The 25,620-nt window shown below is 40.7% G+C and overlaps 4 protein-coding genes across 5 annotated transcripts; 2 read left to right on the top strand and 2 right to left on the bottom strand.

Annotated features, from left to right (window-relative positions):
• The first annotated feature begins 541 nt into the window (after window positions 1-541).
• On the top strand, window positions 542-2,666 carry fam136a (family with sequence similarity 136 member A). Its single transcript, XM_071466187.1, has 3 exons — window positions 542-800; window positions 884-1,024; window positions 1,939-2,666. The coding sequence occupies exons 1-3, from the start codon at window positions 714-716 to the stop codon at window positions 2,125-2,127; spliced, it is 417 nt and encodes a 138-aa protein (XP_071322288.1). The 5' UTR covers window positions 542-713; the 3' UTR covers window positions 2,128-2,666.
• A 1,035-nt stretch (window positions 2,667-3,701) lies between these two features.
• On the bottom strand, window positions 3,702-9,913 carry gmcl1 (germ cell-less, spermatogenesis associated). 2 transcript variants are annotated; one of them, XM_071466185.1, is made up of 15 exons: window positions 9,773-9,913; window positions 8,679-8,860; window positions 8,435-8,554; window positions 8,228-8,324; window positions 8,038-8,135; window positions 7,803-7,915; window positions 7,646-7,711; window positions 7,270-7,354; window positions 7,084-7,174; window positions 6,839-6,979; window positions 6,630-6,699; window positions 6,412-6,487; window positions 6,162-6,307; window positions 5,894-5,981; window positions 3,702-5,779 (listed from the first exon to the last, which is right to left on the bottom strand). In XM_071466185.1, exons 2-15 carry the CDS (start codon window positions 8,856-8,858, stop codon window positions 5,639-5,641), a joined length of 1,512 nt encoding a protein of 503 aa, XP_071322286.1. In that variant the 5' UTR covers window positions 8,859-8,860; window positions 9,773-9,913; the 3' UTR covers window positions 3,702-5,638. The 2 variants fall into 2 exon arrangements, with proteins under 2 accessions (XP_071322286.1, XP_071322287.1); XM_071466186.1 differs by having other exon boundaries at window positions 8,679-8,865; window positions 9,773-9,905.
• Window positions 9,914-12,123: 2,210 nt separating this feature from the next.
• Window positions 12,124-18,621, top strand: ggcx (gamma-glutamyl carboxylase). Its single transcript, XM_071465594.1, has 15 exons — window positions 12,124-12,288; window positions 12,560-12,760; window positions 13,201-13,359; window positions 14,047-14,212; window positions 14,322-14,400; window positions 14,513-14,619; window positions 14,727-14,890; window positions 15,016-15,317; window positions 15,720-15,851; window positions 16,122-16,273; window positions 16,370-16,539; window positions 16,660-16,790; window positions 16,881-17,028; window positions 17,306-17,510; window positions 17,596-18,621. Exons 1-15 carry the CDS (start codon window positions 12,264-12,266, stop codon window positions 17,753-17,755), a joined length of 2,301 nt encoding a protein of 766 aa, XP_071321695.1. The 5' UTR covers window positions 12,124-12,263; the 3' UTR covers window positions 17,756-18,621.
• A 14-nt stretch (window positions 18,622-18,635) lies between these two features.
• Window positions 18,636-25,050, bottom strand: snx24 (sorting nexin 24). The gene is made up of 7 exons (XM_071465596.1): window positions 24,808-25,050; window positions 22,503-22,586; window positions 21,715-21,819; window positions 21,411-21,505; window positions 21,255-21,284; window positions 20,957-21,021; window positions 18,636-20,825 (listed from the first exon to the last, which is right to left on the bottom strand). The coding sequence occupies exons 1-7, from the start codon at window positions 24,919-24,921 to the stop codon at window positions 20,755-20,757; spliced, it is 564 nt and encodes a 187-aa protein (XP_071321697.1). The 5' UTR covers window positions 24,922-25,050; the 3' UTR covers window positions 18,636-20,754.
• Between the last annotated feature and the right edge of the window lie 570 nt (window positions 25,051-25,620).

The following is a 25,620-nucleotide window of genomic DNA, read 5'->3' as shown; positions in this document are numbered from 1 at the left end:
ATTATACTTGTTGGGATACTCTGAAGGTTCCCACCCGAAAACGTTCCCCCGGAAACGTTTGGGGAACGTTCCGCGGCGATCGTTCAGCGAACGTTTCCCTGGGAACGTTTGAGGAACGTTCCGCGAAGGTTCCCCCGGGAACGCTCAGCGAACATTCCGCCATGTAAAAAGCACCTCAACCCATCTTGTTACCGGATGTTATGCTAACTTCAGGTTGACGTCTCTGCCAGTGTTTTTAAAATAGTTTCAATTTGTTAAAAAATAAAAATAAAAATAAATAAATGAAATGCATGTTTTTTATAAAGAATTTGTATTTGTCTTGCTGGGCAGGGAGGGAAAAATATACATTTTTATTTCACACAAAATATATATAAATATTGAGACAGGAAAAAAGGGAGACCTGTGACAATCTAATACATTATCAGAGGAGGCTGTGTGGATACAATCGGAAAACTCCTGGGAGTTAATTTTGAAGTCTAACCCAAACGGAAGAGGATTTTTTTTTTTTTTTCTCAAACCGGTTGCGGAAGAAAAGCGGAAGTGACGCAATCATCTCATCCTGAACCATGCTTGAATGGAGGTGACCTTAGTTATTATAAAACTGTAAAGTAGAAAGCAGGCAGGTACATCGCGGCAGTCCGGTTCGGTTTAGATATTACTAAACTTGGCTTAAATATTTCCCAAGACTTTGTGAGTGGGCAGGACGAGCGCAGATGGCAGAGGCACACCAGACACGCGTGCAAAATGTGGTGGAACAAATGGTCCAAAGCCTGGAGAGAGACCACATCCGTAAAATGCAGGTAGGTGTCTTACCTGTGGACACATGCACGGTGCACGCAGCGCTTTGTCTCTGCATCATCACATGTCACGCTATCTGCTGCAGGGTCGCATGTTCAAGTGCAGCGCAGACTGCTGCGATCGCTCCACAGACTCCATGTCTCAGGTGCATCAGTGCATCGAGAGGTGTCACACTCCGCTGGCCACGGCCCAGGCACTGGTCACTTCAGAGCTGGAGAAGTTTCAGGTGAGAGACATGACATGACTCTGTCCGTTGTCACCACTGAGCAAACACTGCATTATCTGTCAACTGGCGAGTGTGTGGGGATTTTCAAAAGTTTCAAGACTTTCTGTGTAATTCTGCTGAAAAATAAACTGACAGGATTTAACAAGGAACACACTCAGTGAGTTGGGGGGGGTTTGGGGCCCCTGAGTGTCCAGATTGACAGAAACAATTCAAATGCTGCTGAAACTTTAACTTTATAATGATCATAAGGGGAAACAAAGCAGCCACGAACATTTATTCCCATTACTTAAATTGTTTTGCTGTATTTCTTCTTATTGGAATCCTTTTTAAAGTCAGTATTTATGTAGAGTTTTACTAAAGTGGAATAATTCAGGTTTCTTGAGTTTAATCCACACTGAGCAATGTCCTAGAGGAGTAGTAATATTTAGGCTTGTAGGGTCAGGAAATCAAAGCAAAAAACAACATATTAGATTAGATACAACTGCATTAATGATGTCGAACAAATGAGATCATCAGGGGTTTTCTTAGAAATAAAGTGAAGGAGAAATAAAAAAGAGACGCTGTACAAAAGCATATCTCCCACATGGAAATCAATATCATCACGTTATCCTTTTGATTATGCATTTATAAAAAGCAATATACAAGCTCCACTTGAAGGAATAATTTTCCATCCTCTGATACGTCCAGTCCTACTTTTCCGAACTTTGTCAACCAGACCTGGAAATTAGACGTCTTCCACTTCCTGAGAAGGATGTGCCATCTGGATCCAATCCTTAAATGATTACAGAAAAACAGACCTCAGTGTGCCGTTAAAATCTGAATAAAAACATAAACTTTGTAGCCTAGTTTTAGCCTAAATACCTTTTGTCTTTAGTAAGTCTAAACCATGTTTCTCTCCTCTTTGCCCTCCTCAGGACCGTCTGACCAGATGCACGATGCACTGCAATGACAAGGCGAAGGATCTTTATGATTCCGGCGCCAAGGAGCCAGCTGTTCGATCGCTGATGGACCGCTGTGTGGGCAGTTGTGTGGACGACCACATTAACCTGATCCCCAGCATGACCCGAAGACTGAAAGAGAATTTGGACTCTATACAGCAGTGATGAGCGGGGATGGATGGTGGTCCATCCAGTCGTGCAGGGTTAGCTGACTCAGCCAGTTTGAAGAATAGTGGGTCTGGAGCATCATGAAAAGGCAGGGAGAGTGGCGTTAAAAATAATGTGAGGGAAAGGGTAGAGTTTTGAAAAATTTTAGAGGCTGTGACTCTGAATTTTTGGTGTTGTGGAGATTCCAAACTGCTCACTGTGAGATTTATTGTTGTACTCTGTGTAATCAGAGAAATTCAGTGGTACATCTGGTGTCACATTGGTGTGTGTGTGTGTGTGTGTGTGTGTGTGAGCAAGATAGCAGCGTAAAAACTCAGTGAGGGTCACATTTCAAAATATTCAGTTCACCATGCAATCAGTGTGATTCAGATGTGCATTTATTTATGCCTAGTTTTCAAAATGCTTCCTCTCAGTTCCTTGCCGTCATCAGCCCCCTCATCCCCTGTTCATTTTTTATTGTGAGTCATCCTATGATTGTCTTACCTCCCACAGTGAGAGGTGTTTATATAACTGAATTAAAAGTACTGTAAATGTAACAGGTTCTGGATTGCATTACTTCCTTAATTTCAACAACAATAATGAGCACCAGTGATATTTTTGTTACATGTATTTTAATGACTGCAAAAGAACATTCTCAAATATATACAAATAATGGTACAACAAAGGCAACACTGTATGGTGGCAGCCCGAGAATGAACACAAGAAGCTGTAAACACATTGTTGATCTGATGTTTAACCCGCAACCCATGTAACTGATCCATATCTAATATACTGTCAATGTTCATTTAGAAAATGTTTTCATGTCATAGCTAGGGTAACTATTTTAATTCTGCAGCCTGTCTGCTGAAGTGAACAAGAACTGAACAGGGTATCAATAACACAGAGCATATTACACCAAGCCTGAGAATAAGGATCAGCAGATGATGCAAAGCTGATAAAGTGAAATTATATCCATCAATAATGAAGGAACCACAGCATCATTTTCTGACAACAATTAAAAGAGTAAATGGGATGTGAAACAACTGTGTGATATTCCGATAGAAGACTCAGTTCATATCAATATAAAATAACAAGTGAAAGACTTAGTCTTGATAAAACTCTCCTCTCTAAACTCCTCTGTGTCTAGGATTGTTTTTTCCATCAAAGCAACATTTAGCAAGGGAAATGAAAGGAGTATTATACTCAAACTTTACTGCAGTAAAGTTCTGTTGCCTCTGTTGACCAGTCACAGGAAATATGGTCACAACCTCCCCTCCTGTTACTGAGTCACAGTGTTGAATAATGGCTGGAAAGGTGTTTTTGCAGAACATTATGATGTCACAGTGAAGATGACCTTTGACTGATTGGATATATTCTGATAGGATATTTAATCATTTCATCCTATGAGCCTGACATTTGTGTGAAATTCTGTTATAATTAGCGTATGAACTGAGTGTCTGACTACAGCCGTAACTGGTGCAGAGGCATAAAAACATTTGCAGGAGATGAAAGGGTCAATATTCATCAAGTTCATTAGCTACAAAAGCCTAAATAGAGAATTAATTGAGCTGCTGTAGTAAAGACTGATCATGTGATAGCACCACAGCCCATGTGAATGGGCAGTTTTATTGGCAGTTGATAATTGTGTACATATTTTCCTTTGCAAAAATAAATCCATACAAATACAAATGAAGTAAAAAATAAATAAATGCCAAATAAAAACACCTTTAACGTTTAACTTGATGACAGTTACAGTTGCAGCTATACAGAGTCATACTGACTAGAATTAATTAGCAGTTGCTTTACAAGTCTGAAAATCCCCATATTTATTAGATTTCAAAACAAAATGAGGTAATAAATTTACAAAACTGCCAAACAAACTGTTACCTAATCAAAAAAATAGTACAACATCACTGCAAAGGTACTTCATGTGGTGAGGGGAGCAGTCTGACAGCTCTGCTCACATGTGCCTTCACAACACAATATAAAGTTGATATAATGAAATGAACTGACTAAATTGCAAACGGATAGCAGGGGATATTTGTAGTATGCAGTGAAGATCAGAGCTGGTGTCAGTGGCAGGTTTTCTAACTGTAAACTGTGTAGCTGAGGCAAACACCTTAAGACTGCTGGAGCCTCGTGTCTCATGAAGACAGGTTGTCGGGTTAAGCCTGGCTCTCTGACTGTATGATGCTGGTTTTGCAGTTTTTACTTCAAAAAGTCCATTGGGTCCTCTGGAAGGGGCGATGCTATTTTCTCTAGATAATACTGAACAGGTGGTGAAAGTCTTCACAGAGGTTGCTCTGGTGTAGAACAGCATGCAGACGACCCCAATTTAAGACCAAGCTACCAAAGTGAGATTAGCCCAGGGACCCAGTAGAGTTAAAGAGTGAAGACAGGCTGAAAATCCTGCTTTTACTGCATCTATCAGTTGGATATCTCTTAGGTGTAGTCAATGGCTGTGCTCCATTCAACCCTGTTGGCGTGCAACTTATTATGTAGCAGCAAAGGCAGGGAAAGATGCTTAAACAGAATGCAGGCAAAATATGAGCCGGCAGGTCTATCAGAAGCAGGTGGCAGAAATGCAAATTACTCCTCTTACAGATTTTAAGTGCTGGCAGAGTTGAGTTTTTGAATACACCCGTCAGTAGAGTGAAGGACCACACCTTTGTCCACGCCCCACAGTTAACAACAGGCTTGAAACTTCCCATTCAATTCAGTGCAACAACTGCTTCTCTAACACAACTGGTTATACGTTTTTTTCGCCTTTTAAGTACAAAGTTATCTTAGTGATGCAGTTATCAGCTTTTCTGAGACAGTCCACTGACCTCTGAGTGACGGACAAGTTACGATCTGTTGAGTTGTCTTTCATATATAGTCACGTGCGGGTTTTGATTTGGAGACATCCAAACATTAACCAACACACTTCTGTTTGCCAAGAGTGGATATGTATTCCAGTTATTCTCATGGAAGTCACTGGGTTTGAGGTTTGCTCCACTGTGATGTTCAGTTTCACCCTCTGGTCATGTTCCCCACATTCCAGGATGATAATGCTCCCATACACACAGAGTGGTTTCATTAATAGTATGAGGTGAGACCCTTTCTAAATCTTCACAAACACCAGATCTAAACATCATGTGGCCATTATTCTTAAGTCCACATTAGATTTTTATCAAAAAACACTGGAGGTTTTCCATCTTCATGAATGGCTCACCATCTCAGTGCAGACAGTTCATGACAGAGATCCGAGAAGTGAAGCTGCTCTGAAGGTGAAGAGTGGCGTAATCCTTCCTGGCCACTGTGATGTGTCTCTGTCATACTGTAAATTCCATGTACAGATAACTCAGAATGTGCCAAAACACTGGATACATAGATACAAAACATTTTCCCATCACACCTCACTGAGTTACAGAGCATGCAGACGATATGTCCAATGTGGAAATGGTGTTAAATATGGCAGTGGATTGTACATACAAGCTTGTGTCAGTGTCTCAGCGTCACCAGAGGAATGTTAGCAGTTGGACAGGCATCAAGACACACTGCGTGTAGTGCTTTCTTGTTCTGAGGAATCTGGACGGTTGTCCGACTGTGGCGACGTATACAGGAAGTTACAGCACACGTAGAGGGGGAATGATAACAAGCGGCTGTCCAGGTTCATCACCACATACTCCTGAGTGATTGAACGGAAAGGAAGATTATCAAGAAAGTCTGCAAGATGACAACTGACTTCACAATTGAGCCATTTATACATGCAGCCATCTATATCTGAAGAGCGCTCACTGACCTGGTCTTTCTCAAGGGTGAGAAGCTGGTAACCTGTTGAGCGACTGCAGACGAGCTTTCCACGGTTATCAAAGGAGGCAAGACGTAACCTGGACAAAGAAAAATTTTAAAAAGGTAAGTTTAAGGTCTTCCCGGACCAAAGCTGCTGATAAATACACACTGCTTTTAGACAATTTGACATATCTTCCATATTTAGACCTGCATGATACTGACAGTTAAATGCAGGCTTAAGATAGAGTGGTTGTTCAAAGGTTGACTGCACCACTGACCTGTACGCCAAATGCCTCCGGGGCTGCAGACTCACAGCACCCCCACATGGCTGACTCAGAGTGTTCCTTTTGAAAACTATGAAGCGGTTTGTGTAGGTCACCAACAGGTCGAAACCAAAGTTAAAGCCTGTCCACCGCCAGCAGTACTGAGGAAAGGAAAATACCATTTTTTTTCTGTAGAATGATGCAACTACATGCGTTAACTGTATGGGAGCAAAAGTAACTGTAACTGTGAGATTGTCTGACTCACATCTCCATCTTTTGTCAGCTTCCTTCCACACCTCATACTGCTCAGCTCAAACTCCTCTTTGTTAGCTTCCTGGGGACTAATGACAGACAGGTGCCTTTGGCATCACACAACTTTAAAATCATATTCTATACATGTAGTTTTTGAGGTTAGACCAACATGCCACAGTAGTTAAATGAATCCACTGATTCATTACAATACTTTAAGTCTCAGATACTCACCCATTGTCATTGTCAAACTCTGTCCGGAGCATTGCAAACCACTGGTTTTTGTACACTGACATTAGCCAATCTGGAATATAAGGCATGAAGAGAAAAATGTTCACAGTGCATCAACACATGGCTTTGATGTTTGGTTATGAAATAAAAGACCTCTTTATTTTGAGACCAAAGTACATGATGAAATTATGTCACGCAGAACCAAATCTTACCAGGGGGCAAAATATTATCTCTCTCCAGGATGCGCGCAGATGCCAGATCGTTGATGATATACTGCAGACGAACGTATTTGAAAACTGAACGAAAAGGTGCGCCTTCATCTGTGTTCAAGAAGGGCTCTCTCTCACACAGGTCTGTAGACCAAAGGCAATCGAAAGCAGAGTAAAACATTTGCATGTCGCTTTATAAAAAGATTCAGATGAATATACTATTTCAGAAGACGTAGCTTTCACAGTACCAGTCCTGCGTTTGCATAGCCAGGCATCAGCATCGGCCAGAAGCTGCTTGATAGGGCCGTCCCACGATGAATTGAGCTGCAGAAACATCCACTACAGAGAGAGAAAATTATGAGACCTATTGAAACAAGTTTGATAGTACAGTGAATATATTTGGGAGTTATAAAGTACATAACTTTTCCTTCTACCTTTTTCAGAGCAGTGTATACATCCATCTCCACCTGCATGACAAAAAGGTCTGAGGACTGAATGAGCTGCTCCATCACCTCTGCCCTGTAAACGCAGTGCAGGAACAAATGTTAGTACAGTCAAAGACAAAGTTTTTACTCAAATAAAACTACTCAACACAAAGTGTTCAGTAGATATTTCATTTCACTGTCGCCGCACGAAAACTAATCAAGACAATTTTATGCAGCAATAAAAGCATCAGCAATAAAGCAGCATAACAGCAATATAAAATTATATTTGATCATTTCATTATCAGAAAAGTTACAATAATAACTCAAAGTAAACAAGCTAGAAGATGATATAAAAATTAAAGAATTCTGAGCTGAGCACACAAACCCCAGTTCTTTCATCAGGTCAACATTTTGGTGGGTCATCAGGTTGTTCAGAAGCCACTCGAGACACCTGCAGCAAGAGATGCACAATCACAATATACAGCATAAATTACCTATTAATTGTGGTGATTTAAAATAAGTTAGATGAATACAAATCTGACTTTTTCATGACTGAATCCAGGCCGTAGATACTGGCACAAGCATAGTAGCCACACACAGTCTTCGCACTGATGTTTTCCTTCATGGTCTCTCCACACTGCTGGATCAAACCATCCTGCAGACAACAACCAGCCATGAGACTTGACTAGGTTTTGTGTCAAATGACTGCATTTATACAAAATCAAAACTGTGATTTTCACATTTGCGACAATAACTGACTTCTTTCAATTTACTGACCAGTTGTAGCATACAAGCAGCGGCAAGTATACTGACGACTCTGCTGGGCTTGATCAGAACATCGTCCCGGTACAGGGATCCAAATACAACCTGAAGAGCTACACACATTAAGCAGTAAAGAGCTATTAGTAAAACATATAAACAAACAAACACAGTCGACTGCTGATTCCTGTCACTTGAGTGCTCTCACCTTCAGTGTCAATGTTCTGGTCCGGGATCTCCAAGTTGATTTCCATCATGTTGGACTCCTTCCACGAGCCGCTGAACATACTGGAGAAATATCCGGACTGGGACATGAAAGGAAGAGGAAGAATGAGTACTAAATAATAAGGATAACCCACGTGAAAGAATATATCACAGGCTGTGTGAGAGGTGTTTTTGTGTCATTATATTTTACCTGGCACAGATACACTTTGTGGAGGTTCCACTCCTGTCCCAGAGCGGAGATTCGAATGTCACTGTTTTCGCCATTTAGGAACAAGGTTTGATAAATGTATCGTGACGTGCTTTTCAGTTTCTTCCTGCTCACGTTTGGAAAACACAAAGAAACAACAGAGGAAAGAGCAAAGCCAGGGTCAGCCAAAATATTGACGAGTGAAAGATATTTCACACTGAATTGATCATAGGATCTTTGACTGGACTTGCCTGCGAGGTGTGTCTAGTAAGGCATCGTCCTCCTCTTGTTCACTGTCACAGTCACACTGGGCATTTCTTTTCCTCTTCTTACACTCACAGCTGTGTTTGCGGCTGGTACTTGTGCCCTCCAAAGCCTCCTCTGGGCCCTGAGAGGGGGACTGGAACCTGCTGCCCAGACTTCCCATCTCTACCCTCTCAAAGACACATGAAACAAACAAAGCAATTGTCAGAAATAACAGGTCAGCCCTACTGTATCTTCACATTGCAACATCGCTTTGTAAATCAATATATTAATGAGAGCACACACTCTTAGGGACTTTGGCTTTTGCACTTTTGTGATATAGCTTGTGTTGGAGTTTTCTGTCTCTCCCACTTGCAATGGATTTTTTCTGTTGATTTATTTTTTTTTAATTAATCAATTGTTTAGACTATAAAATTTCAGAAAATAATTTTTAAAAAGCACATTGCAGTTTTGCAGATCCAATGCAACCTCTTCATATTGCAGGTTTTGTTTACACACCAAAATCCAAAGATTTAGTTCATAAAAACATAAGACAGAAAAAAGCTGCAAATTCACACATTTGTGAAAGAGGAACCAGCAAATGTTGACGATCAAAACAGTTGCTGATTACTTATCTGCATTACAATTTAGCAATGTCATTTTCTGAACTTCCTTGACTGTCTTGTGAAAGGGAAAGAGTGTTTGAGCATCTTATTGTAGACAGCTTATATTATTTTGTCAATATTGTCTTTCCCACCAATAAAACACCGATAGCACCCTATATCAAAAATTACATTACCTATGTAAATGTTCATGAAAAAATGCAAACGACAACAGATCAAATGTGTTAGTTAATGTGGTGCTGTTAACATTTGCCTACCAGACTGAAAGAAAGGTCAAATGTGGCCCCAGAGGCCCCCCGAGACTTGCAAGTACTTGTATTTACGAGTCTTAGGACGCAACAAAACAAAACCTGACTTAAGTGTCATTTGCTACACTTGTTCATAGCAAGGGTCTGATGCCAGGGCTCCCTCCTCCAAGCATCTGTAAACCACATGTAGAGTATGTCACAGAAAAACAACGACTGAGTTAACTCACCTGATGATCGGCACCGGGCAGGCCGAGGGAGAGGCGTTAAGGTGAATTTGGACGGTAAACACTGGCTGATTATCTCCCGGACAGTCAGTCTGACCAGCCAGCCGAAGAGGAGCTAACCTCAAAGCTAGCTTAGCTGCCGAGTACCCAGACAAAAAAACACGTGTGAAGACAGTAACAGCGCTTCTTCTGACAAGCTGCTCCTCCACACAAGCCTCCAGGCGGCAAAACCCTCTTTGGTTCCAGTTACATTTTTTTGAAATGGGTGCTAATGCAAATACAAAAAGGGGAGATGATGTGTGGCCACCACTACCCTGAGAGTCTGTAGCTGCTTTTGTTATTCTTCTTCTCTGGGTGGTTACTAGGCTGTCTACGTCACAAGCGGCTGCTCTGCTCAGCGGCGCCACCTGCTGAGAGACAGGCGGATTACACAGTCAAACCTGTTTGTTTAGTTTAGTTCAATGTCTTATAAGGCTTTTGACACAGATATTAATCATCCCATAATATGTGCATATGAAAACTTGATGATTAATCCTACACATTAGGTGACAGTAGCTGAACCCTGCTGACCAGTGTATCTGGCCCCTGCTGAGTCCAAAGGGCAAATAGACAAAATGTTTGTCCTCATACATATTTGAGCCTTTGCTAAATGCAGACTGTTATCACTGCTGCATTTAAATTTTAAAGGTGAAAGTGATTATTCAATCATTTATGCCCTGAGATATCATATATGTAGTATTAAAGACTGCTTTTCTCTTATTTATTTATTTGATACTTAAACTTAAAAAAAAAAAAAACTGTCATTCTGCACTCTCTGTTGGCTGAATTCAGAACAAATTCATTTTATTATACATTAGTTAAAGTTTGAAGTTTAATTTGTGACATATTTTACCACATACAAAGCACAATACATTTTCAAAGGTGCTGGTGGTGATACAAATCGTCAGATAACTGGGTAAAATCTTCAAGTTAGAACAGAACATGGGGGGAAAAAAAGGAGAAGGAAGTTTCCTGGAAAGAGCTACGTAATTTGGTACTAACTATAGGTATTACACTGTGGACACACTCTGTAAACACTCTGATTTGCTCCAAACAGCATGCATGTCTGTGATGCTAAAAAGCTTCAGTGTGCACACCTGGTTGTCGGCATGAGACAGTGTCATGAAGGCAACCATTTCACAAAACTCTTTCATGTTTCTGCTATTCAGTACACTTCAAAACCTCTCACACCCTTCACCCACTCACACTCAGCTTTGAATAACCCACCCAGGTGGATCTCACTGAATGGAGCCTAACCTCTGAGTTGGATAGTGTTTGGTTTATAACCATCTACAACGGCCAAAACATACCATCAGTTTCAGACAGTTAGGTTTCAGCAGAGGTGGTCAACTTTCAAACCCCTAAAGAAAAAAAAATCACAAAAGCTTTACTCTTCCTACCACTCTGACGAGATAATTAGCTTACAGACATGCTTTTAAATAAAAACTGGTCTATGAACTACATTGCCTATCAAGGCCAGATCCACCGATACAAAACTGATTCTGGATTTATGTGACATAAAATTCCTAAAATCCTGAGAGTAAACCCTCCACAGTACAAGATCTTTCTGAAACCTCTAGGTTAGTGAACAAAATACAATATGAACAGGTATAAATAAACAATACATGACTGCCCTCCAGTGGTATCCTGTTGTAATGTAGTCAAGACAGTGGTTGGGGGAAGTGTTCAAAAAGAAAAAAGGTGCATATAAAATGCACGTAAACTAACGGTTTATTCTAGTTTTACTGAACAAAAAAAACTTCATGCACTATTCATAAACGCGTCATCACTGTAAAGGCAGTACCTCTAAAATATTTCCTAGAACACATAAATGTTTGTTTTTTTTTTAAAGAAAGAAATTTCCAGTTTACATGTTGATAGTGATTTGATAAATAAAAACTATTCATTTCATTATGATATATTATTTGAAAGCATCCTCCCTTTACTTTAGTGCCTAAAAGCCTTGCACAGTATTGTATGTGTTTTATTTTTTGTACATACACATCAGTAGATTTATAAAGTTACCTAACAGCCTGTTTTGCTCATTTAATAGCTGTTTTCTTGCATTGCTGTTGCACTGATCATTTCCCCCTATAATCATTACACACTGATGCACTGACTGTAACATGTACTCCTCGAAAAAATATATAACAAAAAGCAGTCCGGATGTGACGTCTTAGGTGCTCCCTCTGGTGGGCGTGGCCATCAGAGGAACCAGCCAATAAACGACGAGCAACTATTTCACAACATTCCAATCCCTCCCAACCCATCTTCCTCCTCCTCCTCCTCCTCCTCCTCCTCTTCCACGACCTGCCTGTGTGTGTGGGACTGTGACACGTAACTTTGTCCGTTTCATTGACGTGACCAGGCTGGACCCCTCCACCCTGGGCAGGGAGAGCAGAGAAACCCCCCTGTCTCGATTCCAAATCCGGTTTTGTACTGGACATTTTTCAGCATGGAGACGAGGGACGCAGTCGCAGGTGAAGTTCCTGGTCGCAGTGACAGTCAGGGAGGCGTTGTGTTGTTGTTCAGTCAATGTAATAATAACCAGTTAGACCTGCATTTAGCCAGGGATAAGCTGCTAGTTAAACCATAGCCCTGTTTGGGGTAAAGGTACAGCTGAATGTTTTGTAAATCGTGCAGGGATTTCCAGCTTTTCAACGTAAAGCACAATAAATTAGTGCTTAGCACACAATATCTTGCTCATAGCCATAACAGAACCAACCTTTTGTTGTCTTGTTTAACCTGCAGGTGCTCTTGTGGGCAGTGATGGGGAGGAACAACGCAAAAAGAAGGCCGCAGCTCCTAAAAAAGACACACCACAGACCAAGAGCAAGATGGAGCAGATCTTTGGGTTCAAGAAGGAGGACCTGACCTCCTGGCAGAGCCTGGTGGCCCTCCTGAACCGTCCCACTGACCCTGCATCCCTCGGCATCTTCCGCTGCTTGTTTGGTGAGTTAAACCAGCAGCCATTAGCTCAGTCTACTCACTGCTTCTGACTGACTTTGCAACAGGTTTGAGAATAGTCTCAAACCTGTTGCAAAATAATACTAATAACTTTATTTATACAGCGCCTTTCAAAGCAGAGTTACAATGGGCTTTGCAGTGAAAACAGGGAATAAAAGTATTAAAGCAAAAACAGGAATCTAAAACAAGAAAAGCCTGGCGGCAATGTTTTTTATCAGCTGTAGTCTTTGGATGTTTCGCCTGCTGATACCGGAATAAAGAGCGTAGCAATAGTCCAGTCTAAAGGAGATAAAAGCATGGATGACCTTCTCTAGATCTGCAGATGAAAGGAAAGACTTAATCTTAGGTAAATATCTCAGCTTGCCAAAGCAGGCTTGCACAGCCTTCATAATAGTGTCCTCCTCCAATATGTGTCTTTCCTGCAGGTTTGGTAATGGCCATCGACGTCACACAGGAACGTGGCCTCAGTCACCTGGACTACAAGTACCTGGATGGGGCCCCTGTGTGCCGCTTTCCCCTCTTCAATTTTTTACAGCCCCTCCCAATGGACTGGATGTACCTGGTATATGTGGTGATGTTCCTCGGTGGGTCACGCTCCTTGTTTTGTATTAAGAGATTATGTCCAACAGACCTGATGTTGAACAGTTCAAACCTCAGTGTTTACAGAGGTTCAGAGAAGTAAGGGGTCCCCCTTCCTACTTGGGTCTACGCTGATGCCTTCATTTTATAGGAGACAGTCTCTGTGGGGCGGCTGTCTGTGGTGAAGATGAAAGCACATACACCAGACCTGCAATTTTCCTCTTTTATTTTCCCCCCAGGTCACTAACCTCTGCAAAATCTTTAACGCAAATGCTATAGCTTAAGATAGAAAGCAAACAAAGAGCAGAACACAATGATAATCAAAGTAAATAGTACTGATCAATTTTTAAAAATCAATAGGGTCAAGCCAAACCAAGTATTTTACAAGGTGGACACTATTTTGGGTATAAATTAAATGTTCTACTCCTGATTTGAACATTTTGAACAACATCTGCCTCTCCTAGAAAAAAATTCACATGCTAGCTTCACCTCGATTATACAATAGAGTAGAAATCAAAAGTCCTTAATTTTTTTTGATGGATTTTTCACATTACTGACATTTTCGAAAAGTAAAACCATCAATAAAACTTTGTATATGGCACTTCAGTATAGAAACAACATTAACATTCATAGAAGCGACCACAGTGATTATCATCATAACTTTAATTGTGTGTTTGTGTTTCTAACTGAAGGCTGCTTGGGCATCATGCTTGGTTGTTTCTACCGTCTCTCCTGCCTGATGTTCATCTCCACCTACTGGTACATCTTCTTTCTGGACAAAACGGCCTGGAACAATCACTCGTACCTCTATGGCCTCATTGGATTCCAGCTCACACTCATGGATAGCAACAGATACTGGTGAGATGATGTTTGTCGTGTTGTCTTTTTGTGCACTTGTGTGTTTGCGTTCTGTCTATATGTGTAAGCCTAACATTGGGAGACATTTAAAGCCTGTGCCTGTTTGTAGGTCAATTGATGGATTGCGCAGACCGTCTATAAGGAACGCTCATGTGCCTCTGTGGAATTACACCTTGTTGAGGACACAGGTTTGTGCATCTGTGACTTCCTACGTTTTCAGTCAGATTTTTCAGCTAAAGTTATTAATGAACACAACTTGGATACAGGCAGTCAAAACTGTGTGTTTGTTGTTCCTTAAAGATATTTATCGTATACTTCATCGCTGGAGTCAAAAAGTTGGATGCTGATTGGGTGGAGGGATACTCCATGTCATACTTGGCACACCACTGGCTTTTTGATCCTTTCAAGTAGGTTTTATGAAGCAGCTGAGTCCAGTTATTTTAGCTTTTAATTATTTATGGCTGTATCTCAGTACTCCCACTCTGATCTTGCTGCACCACATATTATTTTTCAGAGTGATCCTCCCTGTGGAGCTAGTAAGTCTGCTGGTTGTGCATGGAGGCGGTCTCATTCTGGATCTGACCGCCGGCTACCTGCTGTTTTTTGACGCCACACGGCCCTATGGAATTTTCTTTGTCACCTACTTCCACTGTATGAACTCTCAGCTCTTCAGCATTGGTAAGTCCATTGCCTTGCTTCACTGAAAACACATTTCTTGTGCCCTTGAATAATTTTAATTCTGCCTCTTCATTTGCGGGGAGTCATTTTACCTTCCACTGATTGAGACTGTGAATCCTCCTCAGGGATGTTTTCCTACACAATGCTGACCACCAGTCCTCTCTTCTGCTATCCCGACTGGCCAAGAAGATTCTTCTCCCATTTCCCAGGATTCCTCAGGGCAGTCCTGCCAATCACCTCACTGGACCCTCAGCCCAGCCCTTCTTGTGTTTACCAAGAAATCCAGAGCACCAGTGCCGAACGCCAGGAGACCCCGCCTGTCTCCAAAGCTTCCAAATTTAGATTTAAGCACAAGCTGGCAGCCATTTTTACTATAATCTACATAATTGAACAGTTCTTCCTGCCTTACTCCCACTTCATCACACAGGTATGTCTGCCTCCCATGTTTTTTTTTTTTTAGCCTAAAACGGCCTGTACACTAAAAAACAGCGCGTAAATTGATGCAGTACTTTTCTACACTTAGAGCTGCTGTTTAAAAGGATTGCACTTCAATCTCAGCAAAAGCCTCTTAAATGCTCCCTGAGTCACCACACTGACACTTGCTCAATCAGAGTCAACAGTCATTGGTCCACAGCAAACAACAGCTCAGACTGGTGTTGTCAGTAGAAGGGTGAAAGCCCTGGAGAGACAGATATGGACTTTTTTTTGTCTTTTGTTATTTTTCTTATATATGAATTTAAATTCTTGGATCTGGTGAAAATGGTTAAAAATCTTTTTTTTTTTTTGTATTAGCATGAAATTAGCCTAATAATAATGTTTTATTGTCCAGGGTTACAACAACTGGACCAATGGCTTGTATGGCTACTCTTGGGACATGATGGTTCACTCCCGCAGCCATCAGCATGTTAAGATCACATACAAAGATGGAAAAACTGGAGAAATCGGATATCTGAACCCAGGGGTGAGTTTCAGGGATAACACAGTGTGAGCATTACATGACCTCCATTTATTTATCTGGGCCTAACAATATATCTGAAATCAGAAATAAGTCATGCTCACAGAACAGCTTTAAATCACTTAGCTGATGACTGTTGCAGTTTTTTTTTTACTTATCACTGTTATCAGTATTTATATCCCTGTCTGACTTGACCCTTGACATTGTCATATTTTTCTCTCGTTTTCATTTCGGTGGCTGATTAATATTAATCATCAAATTATCTGTGTACTGCAGGTGTTCACACAGAGCCGTCGGTGGAAAGATCACGGTGACATGCTGAAGCAGTACGCCACGTGCCTCAGTCAGTTCCTGCCTCGCTATAACATCTCTGATCCTGAAATTTACTTTGATATCTGGGTATCCATCAATGAACGCTTCCAGCAAAGGTATGAGAGCAAAAGATAGAAAAGCTTAATGAGCGATCATTTCTTCAGATGTATTACCGGAATGTTGAACTGATTTGCCCTGGACTCTTCTCTAAGGATCTTTGATCCCCGTGTGGACATTGTGAAGGCTGATTGGTCGCCTTTCAAACCAAACCCATGGCTGATGCCGCTGCTGGTGGATCTCTCACCTTGGAGAGCCAAGTTCCAGGAGATTGAGGGCACTTTGGACAATCAGACTGAGATCGTCTTTATCGCTGATTTCCCAGGTTAGGAAAGTCCCCTTGTCCTATCTATCAATTCATGCTGATGGAAAAGTTGCGTTTGTTTTGTGTACCCTTATTCCATCTTGTTGCCTCTGTGCTAACTGACAGTATGTTAACTTTTAGGTCTCCACTTAGAAAATTTTGTGAGTGAAGATCTGGGCAACACCAGCATCCATGTGTTGCAGGGTAAGGTGAACGTGGAGATTGTGGATGAGAAAAAGAACTACAGTCTGCAGCCTGGTGAGCAGATCAAGGTACAGCTGCACACCATCATCCCTGTTAATATTAGACTGTGTAATCTGAACACAAGAAGCTTTTCCAATAATGTGAATATGTGTATGTAGGTACCTGCTGGGGCTTATCATAAGGTGTACACAGTGTCTGAGGATCCTTCTTGCTACATGTACATCTATGTCAACACTACAGAGGCGGCGCTACTGGAGAACTTCACCAAACTGTTCGAGCTCCAGGAGCGCATTCGCAATGGGACAGGTGAAGACATGGTCATACCAGCAGGGGTAGCACTTTAATAGTGGAGTATTGTATTTAAAAAATAGGATCCAATTCAAAATAAAAAAAAGAAAGTGTAGTAAAAGTGGTTTCATATGTCATGGCACATATTTCAGTTATATAAACTGCAAGCTGAAAAAGATCTTGTTCAGCTCCCAGCCAGTTTGTCAACGTTCTCCTTTTTTGTTTAAATGCAAATTAAGCTCTTTGCTGAAGAGCTCAGAAATCATCAGATGCTGACTGGATTTTCATCCCACAGAAACTGAGCCTCTCCCTCCTGAGCTGCAGCCTCTTCTTGCTGCAGACGATCTGGAAGGGTCAGAGGTCAATGCCACTGACCCGATTGTGCGGCTGTTCCTGAAAAGGCAGCGACGCATGAAGGAGGTGAAGAAACGCAGGGAGGCCGGCGTGCTGGAGCGACTGGAACGGTTTGCTGTGAAAAAGTACTATACAATACGGAGAGGGTGAGTTGTCAACGTGCCACAGAAAATGTCCAACCAACCACTAAAATGGACTGTATCTCATTTACTTCATCTCCTTTTCCTTAAGATTCTTGATGACAGCCATTGCTATGAGGAACCTGGCGGTGGGCCTGCCTCCTCTGGAACAGCTGACAAGAGAGGTTGCCTTTGCCAACATGAAAGAACCTCAGGCTGAAGCCAACCAAGACGAACGACTCAAAGACGAAGTTGGTCACGGAGAACTTTAAAGATGCAGATGGGGCCAAAGATCGTTTGCTGAATTGTCTCCAGGTGTCGGATCACACATTCCTAAGAAATGTGTGTGTTATTACTACTGGACTGTTACTACACTGGGACATCGCTGCCCAGAAATCAGAGAATTTTTTAATGTTCTTAAGCTCCTGAAATATTTGGCATTTCAGATTATTTCAAGTATTTTGTTAAAACATTTGTTTATAAATCTCAATTTCTGCTGAGGACACGTTTTGTAACCAGAACAATATGTTAACAGATGTACATTGCTTTGCCTTGCAAGATTACATTTCATGTTTGTTTAATTTTGTTTAGGAATTTTACAATTGCATCAATGCTGGGTGATATGACCAAAAAAAGAGATTATTTAAAAATCAGTTCTGTGACAGCTACAAGGTTGAATTATATGCTCTGCGGGAAGATCATATTTTAACTACGCTAAACCATTAATGCTGCTTTGTTTGGAATGAAGAGGTGGAAACGTGACTGAATGATGAATGGCTTTACATTTTAAGGGGGCAGATTTGAACAAACATACTGACATCAACAGGATCAGGTCGGTCAACTCCTGTTACATAGATACGTGGTACGTTTTCATTTTATTGCTCTAATTTTAAAAATCTGGCCAAATAATTTGCAGATTTAAAAATACACAGTACACGTGGAGGTTTACAGTCAATTCAGGGAATATACTTCTCTGAGCTTTTATGCTAACCCTATAATGTGATGAAACACAGAGAAAACAATTGTTAGCTTGTCAGTTGACAGCCTTTTTCTAATAAATTGTCACTTTTCTGATAAAGAGCCGACGGTGTTCAATAAACCTGAAAATATTTTAATTAAAAATCAAATTGAACTTTCAGTCTGACAAAGGCGGTTTGTGCAAACAATGGATTTTAATGGTGTCAGTATTTTTACATGTCGTCCATTTTTAAAGTGCTACAGTAGAAGTCCAGTGTTCACTGTAGGTTGACAATATGGCACATTAATGATAGTTTTCACATAATCAGAGTACAATGTTAATACACAATATAAATACATATAAATCTACAAGATGGACATCTAGGAAATGATTTACTTTGTTCAAACATATAATCTTGATGTGTTCAGTTGAGGTTAAGTGTTCAAGAGCCATTTCATTTTAATGTGTAGTGATCACTGTGCTCTAGTGGAGGTCCAGTCACATTAGAAAAGAGTAAAGGCAGGTCAGACACGTGTTCTGTCATCAAGCACTGTCCATGAGGTGACATGCAACACAATGCTTCATTACACGTCATTTACATTTGTATTTTCACATCATTATTTACAGGGTACAAAATAATCACTTTGTGTTTGAATTCGTATTGCACAGTATTGTACTGGTTGTGTTTGAAATCACCACATCCCTTTACACAATGGGGGACTATGCCTCTAATCACCACAACTGAAAAACTGGCTTTCTATAATATGTATAAGTTCAACGTGAAATGCAAAATGACTGGTATTAGTGTTAAGATACTGGCCTTCAGCAAGTGTTATCATTAGTCTTTTTCCTACTCTTTGAACACAAATCAACATAATCCTTATTTCCATTACACAAACTGAAGCCTTGATGTGAAAATCTACCTGCACCTACAGCTACCAAGGCAGATTCTGAAGCTGGTTTTCATGAGATTTGGGAAAATTTAATAGTAACAGGCTTGTGTCAGCTCTGATTTAATGATTAATAGAATACAATTTTGCACAGACTACAAATAGATTAAAATTGCCTTCGATCTTTTTATGTTCTAAGCAGGAGAGAGGTTGTGTAGTGTGGAATTTCAATAGCAGGTCAAACCCTGTGGTTAGTTCCAATAAGCTGTTCTTAAAGGCTCATATCTCACTGCTTCCTCCCCCATATGTCATGTGGCCAGAGCTGTAGAGGGAGGAAGATATGCAAGTGAGGGAAGCACTGAGGCAGGAGGAAAAGACAGACAAGTCACCCTAAACCTGTCTTTATTGCTCGGTCAGTATCTGGTTTCCACAACTCCAGTGACACCAAGTGACACCAATGTGTTTCCTCACTCAGGTTATGCCACATATTTCTATCTGTCGTGATCACATTTCATATAGGCTCTGTGCCCAAATGCTCAAGCTCCCCACCAAATCAAACTGAGCTGCTCACCCAGCATCTGTCAGCACTGCAACGCTCCTTCACAGACATCCGACACTAAATAAAGGAGGCCCGTATCATTAACAACCTCCTCAAAAAGCTAAAAATCATTTCCACTCCATCATGTGGGACATTGCTGTCCATTCTCCCAGAACACCCTCTTCAAAAAAAATCATCGTTGTTGTCCCATTACACTCCCTCAGCTGGCTCCATGTGGCAACTCTAAACAGATTCAATGTGGTGGCACCTCCCTGTTTGCAGGCAATGATCCAGTTCTACACTCCAGCCCCTTGCTTAGAGGCCAAAAAATGCTTCTCTGTCTCTGGCAAACCTTCAGTCCAGCTGGTTCCCTTTTGGTTCACCATTTAAAAAGGTTATGGTATTGACTAACTGAACTCACTACTTCACTACTTTAATCATCCCCCTATTTATATCTCCAGTTTTTGTCCGAAACGTTTATTTCACTCAATTTTTCCTCAAGAAATAATTTGTTACACTGCATTAAACCCTATCACTCCTGATATATTTCTAATTATTTTGATTGTAATGTGAATTTTATAGCAAAAACTGTTAACTTAAATTATTTTCTGAGGAGAATTAGACAAATTAATTGAAATACGAATCAATACTGTGAATCTGAATTTTCTGGGGGTAAGGACAACAGATTACGTCTTTATGTTTTAAAATGTGGTGCCAGTAATTTGAGATATTAGGCACCTTTTGTTTTTAATGTATGGATTTTTGTTATATGCTTTGGGGAATATAAATGAGGCTCAGTGTATCTTGCTGATGTACACCTAAAATGGTGTGAAAATATGAAGCATCTGTTTGTAGAGGTATGTCCTCAGATACAGCTCTGCACTTCTACCTTGGTTGAAGATCTGGGTAGAAAACTCCGTGCATCACACCTTCAATCACGACGTTAGAAAATGCATCTGAAAGTAAAGCAGAAAAGAGAGGTTATAAAATCGCAAGGTAAGGTGAAGAAGTCGTCCATTCCCACTTTTTGCTGAGAAAGATTTGTATAGATTTATGGTTAATAGTTACATAACGAGCCTGGACTCACCACGTGCAGATGGCAGCAGGTAGGGGTCTCTCAGAAACAGCATGACTGGCTGATGTGAAAGTTTACTGAAAAGAATCAGAAAAGGGGAAGTCAGAGGGTTTGTGGGCGGCTTCATGCTGCATATGCATTAACATCATGAAGGACAGCACAGGTGGTGTTCACTGACATGCTGGGTGAAGTTCAAGTACAGAGCAAATAATGACTCAAGTTGGTTAAAGTGCAAAGCAAGAACACGACCTGCTGTTTCGTTCAAGGGTTTTAAAAAATATTCTCTGAAACAGGAAACAAAATGACTCACCTTGATTCCTCCGATTCTGTATCAAATGACCTTCAAAGAAGAAAAATAAAGGGTAAGACATAAAGCTTTCCAGCAGCCTGGGAACAAACTCTCCCACAGATAAAAATGCCACAGATTGGTCTATTATTTTATGGACAAGCTGCAGTTTCAACTCACCCACAGCTTTCTGTTTTTGGCACTGATGGAAAGTGGCGGATATTCAGGAAATCCAGGAATATCTTTGGAAGAACCTCATTTTCCATAATTATAGTCTGACAAAACAGACAAAACAAAAGCAAATTGCAATGTGTGCATGAAGCAGCGGGACAGAACTGCATGCCTTTTTTTGTAGTTTGCATTTGTACTTTAGTTTTGGGTTTTGCAAAATTTGTACTTGGTTAAAGCAGAGAGGCTGCATGCAGGGCAGTCTCTAGTTCAGAGGAACAGTCCCAGCAGGTGGAGTGAAGGTGCGTCACAGTACCTGCAGGTAGAGCTCCAGACCATGTCTTCTCTGCTCCAGGACTTTGGGAACCCAGTTTCTCACATGTTTTGAAGGGATCTCAGGTGGTTTTATGCTCTTCTTCAGCTGGATAGATTTAAGAAACAGCATTTTAAAAATAAGACTAAGAGTCCGGTAGGGATGGAAAATTGTCTTTGGCTTCACCAAATATTGTTAAAATGACGACAGATGGCAGGGACACATCATCAATAAACAATATGGTTTTAAATGAATAAATATAGCAATAAACTATTAAAAAAAATAAAGCAAAGATGTGCTTTGAGCTAAATGCTAAGACATCTCACTGTGACAAAGTTTTGGTTTTCACAATAGGCCTAGAAAATAGAAATAATATAATATATTATAATAATAAAAAGTCAATGCAGGGACCCTGAAAGCAAAGCAGCTAAATGGAGTTCAGCTGTCCATTATTTTATTATTTACAACTGTGCTTCTCTTACTGTGACATGTCAAAATGTCAGCCATTAAAAAAACACCTATACAGAAAGTAAAGATCCGGTCAAACAAATGGACTACTGTGAGGGACAGGAAGAGGAACTCATCAATAAAACTGCAACCACAAACCAACATGGTTAACCTCCATGGATCATCAACTATTTATTAGCTGATGTGATATACTGTGCATGCCTATGGTACACACATTTGAATTTTTCACCAGGACATAGGTAAACAGGGAAAATATCTTTTTGTGTTTGTTTTTTTTTTCACCAGTAATTGATCATGAACTCTGGAGATGCACTCAATCTCACCATTTTATGCAAGGCGTGGAATTCGCTGTAGCGCTTCTCAACCATGTGCTGTCTGCCATTCATCAACACGTCAATTTTAAATACCTGAAATACATGAAAAAGTTAGTGCTACTTGTTGTGACTCAGTGGAGGGAGTCAGGGACTTATCACCAGAGTCCATCAGCCAAAAACGTCCCCTCCCATTTCAAACAGTCATTGTGTGACTGACTGACCAGCTGACTGTGAGGCTGTCAGTTACTGTTGATGTCAGCTCGTTGCAAAGAGGAAACATCTGCCTGATTGAGTTGAAAAAACAAGATCTGTCATGTTAACATCCCAAAACAGACTGTCCTCTACTTCCGTGGCTTGACTGGACGCTTCTGTAAAAGCGTCACTTTTACTGCATGCATGTCGCTGTTCTTGCCAGCATTTTGCAAAGTAGGAAATCCACTCTTAAATGACGGCAGTGTTGTTAATGCAATTCTAGACTGGTTACGTAAACACAGACGATTACATCTCCCAAGAAAGGGAGAAAACAAGTAATAATAATTATTAACAAATCCTGGAACAGCAGTGTCTTCACTGTGGAAAAAAAAAAGAGCAAAGAAAACATTTTTATTTGTTCATAGAATTTTCTTCTTGTAATAAAAAAAACTTAGTGGCTGTTTACTGTTAAAAAAAAAAAAAAAAATCTATTTCACAATTTCATTACAGTATGTGGACACCTCCCTTTAATAGGCATTAAAATGCTTACTCTCTTTCGGGAACCCAGATGATTTTGAAACCTGTCTGCAGGGATTTGCTACCATTCAGCAATTTCTTTTCGTGCACAGGGGTCATGTGTTGAACCAGGAAACAGTCTTCCCCAAACGCACAACAGATGATTAAAAGGATAAAGGAAAAAATAAAACTGTTCACTTCTTCTGCTTTTTCAGATGCCACTATCACGTCTGTACGGACAATATATATTAGGCCAAAACTAGCAGCTGGTTAGCTTAGCTATGGGAAACTCCTAGCCTGTCTCAAATTTCAACTGTTCCTTTAAATTTGGGATATTTAAAGCACTTTACTCAGCATCAGCAGACATCCTGAGTTGAGGTATCAGAATTGGGACACGTTTATGACAGAAAGCCCATGTTACAGCCTGGAGGCATGGAGTTTGACAGAAATAGGGCATGGAGGCTCTGATAAAAACGTGCTGTCCAATGCACTGTGGCAAATGTAGTAGCTAATGAAATCAGGATAGCTCAACTCCTGCTGCTTATGGATTTTGATCATTTCCATCTAAAAGCTTTCCAGGCATTCAGTAGTAAACCACTGGCTTAACGCTTTAATGAGAAATTTAAGGAGGGAGATAATATAAAAAGTTACAGTTACATTTAAAGGAGAAGTTCACAGATTATCAGTCCTGTCTGAAGTGATGCAGGACAAACTCCAAATTTCCGGCTTTGTACAAAATTGTATTGAAAAGTTATCATGGAGCTAGTAAGAGGTCTCAGCAGTCTAATGGATCCATAATCACCCAAAATAACAGTCTCTTCAGTCGGAGATTCCCTCTGTGTTTCTCTGCTGAGATGCAGTGGAGGGTTATTATGAGAAAGAAAGAAATCTGTACTAGACTGTAACCTTGCCCCTCTACAGATGAATAATAGTATATTTTAGCACTGCTGCAGGATTTTTCACCATCTCTTACTATAAAAAGCCCATTAGGAAGGGATCTTGTAATGGCCCATGTGGGCAGGAGAAACGACTACACTAAGAAAACCCCTTTTCAATGTTATCCTGATGTCCATGCTGTTCATATACAGTGTGACTATTTCTCTGTTTTAGGACAGACTTGAAAAATGAGTCTTTAATGTGAGGTTTCCTTCACAGTGCACTGATGGCACAGAGCTGTTTGTAAACCAGTCTTTATTGATGTCAGACAGCTGGGGCTCCTCTGACCCGGGGACCAGGCCGGACCGGCTCGGTTTACATGCCCTGCGGCTCTTTAATTACACAGACACTCAGAAATCAGTGCAAACGCGACCTGAAATCAAAGTTTTGTTTTTGTTTTTTTCTCCTGAAGGCCTTTAGATTCATTGATCAGTAGATCTGAACAGTTTCATGCGTGTGTGTGCAACAACGAGGTGAAGTCTGAGCACCTCAACCACACAGCCCGCTCGAAACGAACAGCGACATTTGCGCCGCTTAAACTAATGTTATCATGACTTCAAAGGGCAAAGAGATGCCGTGAGAGTTAACATGAGAAACTGATGACAGCAGCAGAGCCGACGACACACACACACACACACACACACACAGAGGTTATTACCGAGCAGCTTACCGTGTATCCCCTCTCGATCGAGTTGTTCTCTGAACGAAACGACGGGATCGACACCCTCACCGGATGCATTTTGATCTGAAAGTCGTACAGTTTTGTAAGCAATAACAAACCCATGCAAACATGCACACGCACAGACACGCTCTCCTCTGCTGGTGGTCTCCCCTCCAGTTTCTCCGGCAGCCTGATAAAAATCACCGAGTCGAGAATAAAAAGACGGCGGAGCCTCAGTGGCGCAGCCTGGTGGAGCGGAGGATGGAGCAACCCGCAGGCTGAGGTAATGTCCTGGATGGTGTCCAAATGTTGTCTGTGCTGAAGAAGAAGGAGATTTGACATCTGTTCTGCTTTATGGGGATCATTTAGAGATCATTTCTTATCTTTATCATTGGAGTATAAAGCAGTAATAGCTGATTTTGTCAGGCCATGCTGATGGTTTCCTAAATTTGTTTGAGATAAGATGACCACATGTGGCTCCTAACTTCTGCTGAAACCATTATTTGATTAATTGATTAGCTGATCAACAGAGAAAGTTATAGTTGTAAATAATGGACAGTTACATCTGCTTATCAATATATTATAGCATGTTAAACACCATTTATTAATTGTTTATATACTGTTTATAAGGGAACTTAAAGTATTACCAACCATTTCAACTTATTGTTATCTTAAGTTATTTATTAAAGGGGAATTCCATCAATTTTAGACATCTAGCTCAGTTAACCAATGGTACTAATGGAGCCTGCCTGTAAAAACATTTACAACAGTAATAATCAAAAAGTCAGCATAGATGATGAACAGCTGATTGAGTTTTTATAA

This window comes from Trachinotus anak, unplaced genomic scaffold, assembly GCF_046630095.1.
Source record: "Trachinotus anak isolate AG129_WGS33_773 ecotype Australia unplaced genomic scaffold, CSIRO_AGI_Tana_v1 ptg000028l, whole genome shotgun sequence".
Lineage (NCBI taxonomy): Eukaryota > Metazoa > Chordata > Actinopteri > Carangiformes > Carangidae > Trachinotus > Trachinotus anak.
Note: the sequence above shows the minus strand (reverse complement) of the source record. Positions and strands in the feature narration are given on the sequence as shown.

Excerpts from the sequence above, each read along its gene's own strand:
- fam136a (XM_071466187.1), top strand. The coding sequence starts at position 714 with ATGGCAGAGGCACACCAGACACGCGTGCAAAATGTGGTGGAACAAATG. Across the intron at positions 801-883 it reads ACCACATCCGTAAAATGCAG|GGTCGCATGTTCAAGTGCAG; the intron begins GTAGGTGTCTTA and ends TATCTGCTGCAG. Across the intron at positions 1,025-1,938 it reads CAGAGCTGGAGAAGTTTCAG|GACCGTCTGACCAGATGCAC; the intron begins GTGAGAGACATG and ends TGCCCTCCTCAG.
- snx24 (XM_071465596.1), bottom strand. The coding sequence starts at position 24,921 with ATGGGTTTGTTATTGCTTACAAAACTGTACGACTTTCAGATCAAAATG. Across the intron at positions 21,506-21,714 it reads GTCTGGAGCTCTACCTGCAG|ACTATAATTATGGAAAATGA; the intron begins GTACTGTGACGC and ends CTGTTTTGTCAG. Across the intron at positions 21,022-21,254 it reads ACAGAATCGGAGGAATCAAG|TAAACTTTCACATCAGCCAG; the intron begins GTGAGTCATTTT and ends GATTCTTTTCAG.
- gmcl1 (XM_071466185.1), bottom strand. The coding sequence starts at position 8,858 with ATGGGAAGTCTGGGCAGCAGGTTCCAGTCCCCCTCTCAGGGCCCAGAG. Across the intron at positions 6,700-6,838 it reads AGATAATATTTTGCCCCCTG|ATTGGCTAATGTCAGTGTAC; the intron begins GTAAGATTTGGT and ends CTTATATTCCAG. Across the intron at positions 6,488-6,629 it reads GAGTTTGACAATGACAATGG|TCCCCAGGAAGCTAACAAAG; the intron begins GTGAGTATCTGA and ends GTCTGTCATTAG.
- ggcx (XM_071465594.1), top strand. The coding sequence starts at position 12,264 with ATGGAGACGAGGGACGCAGTCGCAG. Across the intron at positions 13,360-14,046 it reads ATATGTGGTGATGTTCCTCG|GCTGCTTGGGCATCATGCTT; the intron begins GTGGGTCACGCT and ends TTCTAACTGAAG. Across the intron at positions 16,540-16,659 it reads CTTTATCGCTGATTTCCCAG|GTCTCCACTTAGAAAATTTT; the intron begins GTTAGGAAAGTC and ends GTTAACTTTTAG.